Here is a 9,800-nt window from a genome sequence, read left to right as displayed (position 1 = left end):
TTAAAGAACCTAACTATATAAGAATTACAGAAATGATCGATGAACAACTATTTCTACAGCTAAATTCCAATGAAGTCTCAAAACGGATTTTTTTTTTTAATTTGAAACACAAATTTTATGAAATTAACACTGAAGCTTTTGAAAAAAAAAAAAGGAAAAACACACAAAAAAATCTGTATAAATAACAAAACATAAAGAAATGTGTTATTATGAAAAAGAGAAAAGAGTTAAAAAGAAAAAAGAAAACGTAATAGCAACATAAGAAGGGAGGAAGAAGAATGCAAAAGATAAAAGAAAACTGATTTTTCAGTATATCCTACCTTTTAGATTCTTTTGGGCACAAAGTTAGGAACATTATTAAACAATGATTTATTCAACTAACACTACTAATAACAATTATGTCTTGTACTTTGTTATATCCTTGTATGACTTTTATTTTCCTTCAATTGTAATAAGAAAATGTTATTCGTTACTCCATAACTAACAATAAGTACAAGAAAAATGAATGACCTTATTGCTAATCGTAATATCTTCTACACAAGGTATACTACATGTACTAAATTTCTTATTTTGTTCACTAAATATATTCAATTTTATCACTGGAATTATACATTGAATTTCAGTTAGGTCCCTAGCTAGGACCCCGGATGGTGCAAGTAACTAACATTACAAGGGGGTACCAAAAAAATATCATTGAAAAAAAAAAAGAATAAATCTAGGCACAAGGGTGGTAATAGCTGTGTACAAGGCAGTTATGGTAGTTGCGAGTTGTGACCCCTAACTGAACATAGGAACACTGTAGTTAGACACATCATATCCCATAGACTGGTAATACTCTTTTTCTGAATTGGCCATCCGAATCTGAAACATTTGCCACTCCTTTTGACACCTATCCCTCACCTGGCACCAAAAAATTTGGAAACAATATATATCAAAGTCATAAGCCATATATAAAGTCATAAGCCATATATGGTCATGGAAGAAGCAAGCAATCAACAAGGATATATACTTTTTAAAAATATTCATTTTATATACTTTTTAAAAAATAAAATACTAATTAGAAAAACTACCTTTGATAAAGCTAGAAGACTAAAAGAGTAGCTTGTCAAGAAAATCTATTTTCGAAAAATAAGGGTGCATTTGACTTGGGTGTTTCAGTAGTCGCTGCTTTCAATATTTTGTGGGAGAAAAAAACAAGAGGTAAAATCGGAACGCAGAAGTGTACTGTTTTTCTTTTTTCTTGACAAAATCCTAAAACAGAGGATACTGAAAATGAAAATAGAAAATGAAAACACAAACCAAATGCACCCTAAATTCATTTTAAAACTTGAAGCAAATGCACAAAACTTAAATAATAATAAAAACCAATTAATATGAAACATGTGCCACATACCCCCTGCCATGGCGCTTTCCCAGGTTCTTTTTCACCCTACCAAGATTGAGAAAATCCATGAGTGTTTTGCTGCTAGAGTCATTATGAGTAAAAAATTAGAAAGTAAATCATGGCAAATGAACTACCTGATTCCCTAGCGAGGGAACACCTTGGTGAACAATCCACTGAGCATCGACAACTCCAATCTTCTCATGCGCGGGCTGAATAAAAAGAATGAGACAATAAATCAAATCATCATAGTATGTCGCGGTTGCATTTTTTTCTCCCATTTTTACCCTGGAGCTCTTCCAAGGCAATGTCATAAAACTAAAGAGCCAAAGAAATCAAAGTTTGAGAAATTGCAAAGATGGACTCACCTCAACACATTTTCTAAGAGCAAAGTCAAGACCCCACCCATGGACCAAGTCATTCTGCGACGCAACGAGTGGTGCAATTGCAATGTTTATTAAGTGTTAAGAGAAACATTAAACCAATTAGTTAATGGACATGTTATGAAACAAATAGGATTAACCATTCAACCTGAATCATATGCCACACACAGCGCCATGCATCTCGCGAGAACACCGGAGCCATAATCTCAACAAACCTGTATTCATATGAAATTAGATACAGATAGATCACCGATCTAATATAACAATTCAGCAATTACTTACGCCGCACAAGGTGGCAGATGAGGGTCAGAACACCATCCTTCTTTCTCCTGGGTTACTCTGACAAAAATCCAAGGAAATCAACAAATAAAAGAATTAAGACGCCTGTTTTCAAAGAGTGGTGCATTGCATCACATATAACTTGTGAAATACTTCGATCATTCTTACTTGTGAACTTCTTGTCTAACTCTTCTTTTCGTCATCTGCCATGTCAGACCTTTATTAGGTTCTAAACCAGGCTGTGAAATCTCTAACCCATGCTTCTTCACCAGTCTTAAGTACCTGCAATTGAAAATGAGAGGCGTACTAAATTTCAAGAAAACAAAGCTAAAAACTCTAAAAATAAATTACAAAAAAAAAAATCCTATCTATGTCGGGTACTTACTTCTCTGCGTCGAAGTGTTCAAGCCCAAGGTCCTCGTCCCATATAAATATATAGTCATATGGGGCTACAATATCAGGATGCAAAAATCGCTTGGAATACCACCTAGGAGAGGAGAAACTCAAATGGTTGAATATGATAACAAAAAACGAGAATATGGAATAATAAACAATATTAATTCAGAAGTTGCAATGAAAATTGAAATTCCAAACCCAAAGGTATGTAAAGGAACCAGCTTCTTACCATTTGGTCTGTTTGCGAGCACTCACATGAATAGCACGCTTTGACCATTCAAACTCGTCCCATTCAGTTGTCCGGCCATCATAATGAAATAGAAGGATGGTGAAGTTCCCCGAAAACTGTTTTAGGGTTCATGCAAAAACGTTAGCTAAAGAAACTAAGACAAACATATGAAACCAAATAGAAGGAGTCCACAAGATACCTTCTTCACAGCTGCGTCAATATTCCTTTTCTGCCCAGCACCTACGGTGAAGGTTACAAGGTACTTTGGCTTGAATGTTATATCCTGCAAATGTCAACTTAATTAAATACCATGTCCAGTTGATATTTCTACGTCACTATTCTTCCCAAAATCAACTTTTTGCACACAGCAAGTTTCCTCAGTATAAGTAGTAGAACGATCACACTTAATTAATTTTTGTAACTATAGTATAACACTTTATAGGGCATTTATGCATGTAACTTATTCATTTCCATGCATATGAAATGTTTAAAGATTTTGCGCTATGCGCATTAAGTATTAGTAATATACATACCTCGCTAGGTTTGCCCCATAGTCTACGCAAATAATAGTCTGATTCTGCTTCAACAATGGCAGGAGGTAATCTTTCTGCACCTCTTGGATTTGATGGAACCCAAATCTACAGTGAAACAAGAAGATGATGAGCGCATGACCGATCAACATGCAGACTCTAAGAAGCCATTTCCCCAATATGACACTAAACAAAATCATTTTTGAAAGCCTTATACCAATAGTGCATCAAATGAAATAGGATGTGCAAATTGCCTATGGTGGGATAGAATGATTAACTATATCTGTTCCCTGTAAAACCAGCAACTAAAAATGTCTATAATATTTAATAAGGATGGCAATGCATAAAATATACCTTGGCTTCATGTTTAAGTTGCTTCAGTGGTGAGGTACTTTTAGTATTGTTATTATTCTTCATTAAAGACCAGCGATTGGTATATTTGCCTTCAATGTAAGCGAGATCAATGGACGGAAGCAAGCCAGATGGAAGATTCAACTGCAAATCATTGAGCAATGTGAGCACTCCATTAAGTTCAATAAAATAAAAACCATTGCCGGAAAGTTTCCCCAGCAAAGGCTACACCATACTCAGTCTGTACCTTTGTTAATGACAAGGTCGGAAATGATACTCCTATAAAAAAGCCGAAAACTAAACCAATAAAAGTTGTCACAACAAGCCTCATAATTTCACTTGGTTTTCTACAAGCAAAACTGCAGCCAATGAAATGGAAACATCACTTGAAGGTGTTACTGGAATTGGGCTGGAATATAGTAAAATTTTACCTAGAAAACAGAATAACAAAATCATATCCAAATCCAATTATCATACCTGCCGCACGTTCGAGCAACAGACCCCATTTATATCAACACTTATCAAACTGTATGCTTATAAAACCATATGCAGGAACTATTCCTCACCACCAAGAAATTGGCACAATCGTCCGTGTACAGATGCTTATTTACAGAACAGAATACAAACACTCCTGAAGGCACAAAGAATAAATAATGCAGGCATTAATAAACGTAACCAGATAATTATTCGAATTTCAAATGAATAAAAGGAATAACTATTTCACAAGAGAAAATGGTTAAATATTGCTCGGAATACATAATTCCCAAATATCACCTTGAACCCCCCAACATACTAGCAAGATTCACAAGTCATATTACTTTGTTAATTCTATTTATGAAGCTGTTCCACAACCAAAACGACATAGCAACATTCAGAATGTAAGTTTAGTTTTCCATCACACCAAATGAAAATTACAAAAGGCAGTAGTAAAAGAAGTAGAGAACCAAATTTAGCATGCAGCAACTGCTGATGTGCAACGAAATAAATGAACCAAAAGCATGAAATTCATTCAATAACCCCAACTTAGTAGCTCCACAACTACAAAACCATGTGGTAGACTTTGATAGTTCTTACCTAATACAGAACTACCACATAAAAATATTCAAATAAGAAAAAAAATTTTCAGTTTTGCAAGCTAAATAATTCATCATTCTTTAAATTGATTAAATACTTACCAAGTTAATCTAAAACACACAATTCTCCATCATACAACATATTTTCTTCATTAACCATTAATCCCTCTAGATTAACTTCAATCTTACTAACCTAAAGAGATTGGCTACAACTTAAAAGATGTTGCAGCAACCTTTTAACCATAAACTTGAAGCTCTACGTTAATGTTACCCCCTTAAAATGATTTCAAAACTAGAAAAATGGGAACAAAAATAAATGAGTTACAATCGAATTCTCCTGTTCCCATTTTAGGCTTCTCCATTCCGAAGCAGCAAAAACAACACAAAACAAAAAACTATATTAATTGAAAATAAAAATAAATGAAAAAACAACCTACCTTACCAGGAATACCAAAGCAACACGAAGATCTGGCAAAAAATAACTGGGAGATTTTTTTCTTTTTTTGTGAAGAAACACAACACAACCGAGTTGAAGAAGAAGAAGAAGAAGAAGAAGAAGGAGAGGAATTTGACGAGAAAAAGAAGGAAAATGAAAAGACCAATGGGATCTTCCCTTTGAGGTTTGGGTTTTTGGCACAAACCAGAGGGTCCTTCTCCTTCCTTCCTAATTCAGAGGTTTAAGTTCTTAATTTTAAAACGCGCCCCCTTTTTTTTTTTTTCCCAATTCTGCTACTGTTTCATTTCAAAATAAAAATAAATGAAAAGTCGGCCACTGTATTTTTCAGGTTTTGAATTTAAATAAAAATTTAATTTTTATATAATGAATGTAACAATTTTTAGCGAGTCATTTATATTAAAAATGCTAAGTGTATATAAAAAATTTGCTATTAAATTATATTTATTAACTAAATGCCACAATTTTAGGAAGTGTTAAGTTGTTTTTCTTTTCTTTTTTTCACTATCATTACAGGGTGGTGTTTTGGTTAATTTTCTGTTTAGGAAGCGATTAAGCCATTAAGGTAGGATAAATTTAGGTGACTATTCAACTAATTATATGTAATTTAGAGTTTTATATTGGGAGAGAGTAATTTCGATTTCATGTATTCCATCACTGTTTCTTAAAACTAATTTTGATAAGTTGAAAGTTGGACGCCAACAATGGTGTATGAAATTCATTAGGTAATAATGTAGTAACGGTTTTTAAGTAATAATTACTATTACTTTTTTTTTTTCATTCCATGCATAAGGTGTAATTCAAATTCCAATATTTATTTAATAAGATGGGTAAGTTGACCCTCAACCAATTTAAGTTGGTTAATAATTACTATTACTATTTACTAGATTGCATATATAGCTTACAAATGGTATTAAAGCATTAATTTCAACATTCCCTATAATGCCAATCTTCCTTTTTCTGGTGTTAGACAAAAAAAAAAAAAAACCCTATTATTATTATTATTATTATTATTATTATTATTATTATAAAATAGTTTTGTACTAAAAATTTATATAAAAAATTAATTATGTATTGTTATATTAATAAAAATAATTAATTTTTAAATTTATTATTTAAAAAACTATCTAGATTAATAAACTTAATTAAATAATTGTATAAAATTCTTTAAACAGTTAATATATCAAAAGTAAACATAAATTTTTGCAATATTTTTTATTTTATAGAGAGAAAATGATTATTGTAGCCACGTTAACATGCAAGATGGTTACTACTAGTGATGACATTCTACCTGCAAATTATATAATTTCATAAAATAATGAAAGAATGGTTAGAGATTTTTTTTTTCAATTTTGGTTGTTAGAGGAATATTTTGTATTTAAGATTTGTTATTTTTAGTTTATAAAACATTTTTTTATGATGATATAAAATGTTTGACAATCACAATGGTTAAAACTAAGAAATTTTATCATCTTTTGTAGAATATAAAATTTTTTACTTCTTATCATTTAACAATTATTTATTTATCTTTTTTATTATACATATTTTTAACTATTTTATGGTAATAGACTAATAGTATATATAAAAATTATACCCAAAGTAAATTTTATTAGGTAAAGACTAATATATAATTAACTTCATATAAAATTAATAATTAAAAATTATTAGATAATAAATAATTTATATGAAAAAATTATATATAAATTTTTATATTTTATTTATTATTATTTTTTATGTCATGTCGCTTTTACAAATATTATTAAACAGGTCCAGATTATTTAACCGGTCGAATCACCAATTTTAATAAAAACTGCACAGATCGAACCAAATTTTACTGGTCGATGTTTGAACGGTTCGAAAAAGATTCGTCTCGACCAAATAATTGAGTGACTGAATTTTTAGTTAAATCAAATTTACCAATTATGTTTATAAGTGTTTTTATTTTATTTTATTTTATTTTGTATATAATAAATTTAAACATTAGATTTTATGTACTTTTTATTAATTCATATGAAAATAATTGTATATAAATTTTTATATTTTATTTATTATTATTTGTTATGCCATGTCGCTTTCGCAAGTATTATTTACGTTAAAGGAGTTCCACTAACTCGGTTGCAATTTCAAATTTGAATAAGATATTTTTTTGGACTTTTCATTCAATTTACAAGTTTTTAATATTCAAATATATTGAATTTTATCCATATCCAAAATGTCATTCATTTTGAAAGCGAGAGAATTCAATCCAATTCATTCAAATTTGGACATAGCAATATAGCATATTCATTCCGTTCTGTGTGCTTAGACGAGTTTACAGTTCATTAATAAATTACAAGTTTCTTAGATGATTAATCATTTAATCCATTCTTTTTCTATTGTGTAGTTGAAAAAGAAGACCCACAAACAAAGGATTTAAAGCCATCGAACCAAGTAACCAACGCAAACGACACATATGAGATATGACCATGTACAAATACACAATGAATAGGAGTATAGGACCCTTCTTATTAATTATTTTATTTTATTTTATTTATATATTTATTGTCAACAGAACCATCCTAATTCCTATCCTTATACATTCATACCAAAACAGTTTAACTACCAACATAATTTATTATTTTTAACTAATCCTTTCGTCATTAATTTAATTTATTTAATTTAATAATTTAATAATATATTTTTAGTATATATTTTTAAATATTTTTTATTATCTACGGTATCCCTTAATCCGACATGCCAAGAACATATTTTTTAAATATTAATAATTAAATATTACTAAAAAATAATAAATTTTACTAGTCTTTTAATAACATTTTTTTCTTTTTATATATATAAGAATAAGAATTATAGACGCAATTGACGGGGTAAACTTTGAGCAGTTCCTATTCTATTTAGACGATGTGATTTTTTTGCATTCATAAGTGTTTTTTATTTTATTTTATTTCATTTCATCATGTACCTAATAAATTTAAACATTAAATTTTATGTACATTTTATTAATTATGTTTCCTTATTTTCTCTGTTATGTTAACATATATACCTTTTATATATTAGTAAATAGAATAAAAGATGATTTAATAACAAATAATTGATGATTGATAAAATAATTGATAATCTTTTTCATATTAAAAAATCGTATTCTGTAATCAGATGTGTTATTTTTAAAATAATTGATAATATAATTAAAATTAAGTAATACAAAGTTAGAACAAAAAATTGATGAGAAATATTTGTGTCAAATAACAATAGAATGAAATTATAAATGCACCATAATGAAAGTTGGGTTGGAAAAAAATGCCATACATATATACACCCACAAGCCAGAGGGCCACCGATACTCCGATAGAATTACCGTTACAATTTGAGAAAGTATAGGGAATCATATGGTGGGCAAAATTAACAAAAACCATTTGAGAATGCCTTTACCATATATACACAAAATTAATAAATTAACAACTATTCAAACCATCAACTCCAACTCAGAATTCCATCGGCAAAATTAACTCCGACAAATTCACTCGGCAAAAAATTAACAACAATCATTCAAATCAACCGTCAAGCATTATTTTAGAAAATCAGCAACAACATAAATTGAAGCAGCAGTGCTTACCGGCGGCGAGAGAGGGAGACCTCGAAGACAGAGGCTGGACGGCGACTAGCTTGACGACGACGGAGACTGGCTTGACCGGTTCGAAGAGGAAGGGAAGTGACAATCGGCGTTTGCGTTCTACGCCATCGTTTCGAGAGAGAGAGAGAGAGAGAGAGAGAGAGGTAGGTATTTCTGGGTGGGTGATCTCGATTGATCCTGTGTAAGCGTCTGAGCGAACAAATATTCAGAATTAGAAAAATGTCTCACTTTCAGACAATACAAAGACTCCATGGCCCAATGGATAAGGCGCTGGTCTACGGAACCAGAGATTCTGGGTTCGATCCCCAGTGGAGTCGTGTTTAAGATTTTTTATTAGTTTATAGGCTGAATTTTTTTTTTCCTATTCGAATTCGTCCGTTAAGGGTTAACCTAATTTTAAAATCATCTTTGTTATCTAAATTTTAAAATTTTGTATTAAATTACTCTTAATATAAAAAATTATAAAATAAAAAAAAAAATCAGCGAAAGAGAGAGAAACACGGGAAAGATGAAGGTGACGACGACGCCGAATCGGGGGATGTTGCGCGATGTTGTCGCCATTTCTGCTTCTATGCCAGCACGTCCATGAGCGAGCGTAATGTTGATAGCGTCGACACAAGCAGATCGGATGGTGGAGTCAAAATCGCGTAGGCAGCTCCTCCAGTTCGTTGTCTCCCAGCTAGCTTTGCTGCGCTGTTCCTCGCTCGCTCGCTGCTGTTCCACGCTACTCGCCACCATCGCTCGCATCCTCATCACTTTGCAGTTTCTTCTTTCTGCTTGTGCTTCTTTTAGTATAGATCTACTTCTACTTGTTTTACTTTTGCTTTATTTCACTTCTAAATTAAGATTCCAATTCTATTTATTTTTTTTAATTTTGTTGATTCTTTGATATTTGAAATGTAGATTTGTTGATTCTTTGGTAGTGATTTTTGCTTCTGTTTCTTGTTTATTACATTTTTTTTGTTGCCTTGTTGATGTGTCTTGTTGCTGCTTTTAGTGTTACTTGTTTGTTCCTTCTACTTCTGTTTTAAAACTTTTATTGTTGTTGTTGATATTGTGAAAATCCTTGTCATTGATGATGCTTTATTTTTTTAAT

General features: G+C 31.0%; 1 protein-coding gene and 1 non-coding gene across 4 annotated transcripts; one reads left to right on the top strand and one right to left on the bottom strand.

Annotated features, from left to right (window-relative positions):
* Nucleotides 1–491: 491 nt before the first annotated feature.
* LOC130955860 (uncharacterized) lies at nucleotides 492–8,945 on the bottom strand. Of its 3 annotated transcripts, none has more exons than XM_057882843.1 (15): nucleotides 8,687–8,945; nucleotides 4,027–4,180; nucleotides 3,797–3,908; nucleotides 3,553–3,693; nucleotides 3,202–3,306; nucleotides 2,868–2,951; nucleotides 2,669–2,784; nucleotides 2,429–2,530; nucleotides 2,212–2,325; nucleotides 2,047–2,103; nucleotides 1,913–1,979; nucleotides 1,750–1,803; nucleotides 1,519–1,593; nucleotides 1,394–1,429; nucleotides 492–900 (listed from the first exon to the last, which is right to left on the bottom strand). In XM_057882843.1, exons 2-15 carry the CDS (start codon nucleotides 4,053–4,055, stop codon nucleotides 778–780), a joined length of 1,215 nt encoding a protein of 404 aa, XP_057738826.1. In that variant the 5' UTR covers nucleotides 4,056–4,180; nucleotides 8,687–8,945; the 3' UTR covers nucleotides 492–777. The 3 variants fall into 3 exon arrangements, with proteins under 3 accessions (XP_057738826.1, XP_057738827.1, XP_057738828.1); XM_057882844.1 differs by lacking the exon at nucleotides 8,687–8,945 and adding an exon at nucleotides 5,060–5,335; XM_057882845.1 differs by lacking the exon at nucleotides 8,687–8,945 and adding an exon at nucleotides 5,065–5,335.
* Nucleotides 8,946–8,948: 3 nt separating this feature from the next.
* Nucleotides 8,949–9,021, top strand: TRNAR-ACG (transfer RNA arginine (anticodon ACG)). Its single transcript has one exon. It is a non-coding gene; the product is annotated as a tRNA-Arg (tRNA).
* Nucleotides 9,022–9,800: the final 779 nt, after the last annotated feature.

Source organism: Arachis stenosperma, chromosome 10 (genome assembly GCF_014773155.1).
Source record: "Arachis stenosperma cultivar V10309 chromosome 10, arast.V10309.gnm1.PFL2, whole genome shotgun sequence".
Classification (NCBI taxonomy): domain Eukaryota; kingdom Viridiplantae; phylum Streptophyta; class Magnoliopsida; order Fabales; family Fabaceae; genus Arachis; species Arachis stenosperma.
This window is presented reverse-complemented; position numbering and strand designations above follow the sequence as displayed.

What these genes read in the sequence shown, in the direction of transcription:
- LOC130955860 (XM_057882843.1), bottom strand. Translation starts at nt 4,055, where the DNA reads ATGGGGTCTGTTGCTCGAACGTGCGGCAG. An exon ending in GTTGCTCGAACGTGCGGCAG is followed by an intron (nt 3,909 to 4,026) that starts GTATGATAATTG and finishes CATTGGCTGCAG; the next exon opens with TTTTGCTTGTAGAAAACCAA. An exon ending in CATCTGCCACCTTGTGCGGC is followed by an intron (nt 1,980 to 2,046) that starts GTAAGTAATTGC and finishes ATATGAATACAG; the next exon opens with GTTTGTTGAGATTATGGCTC.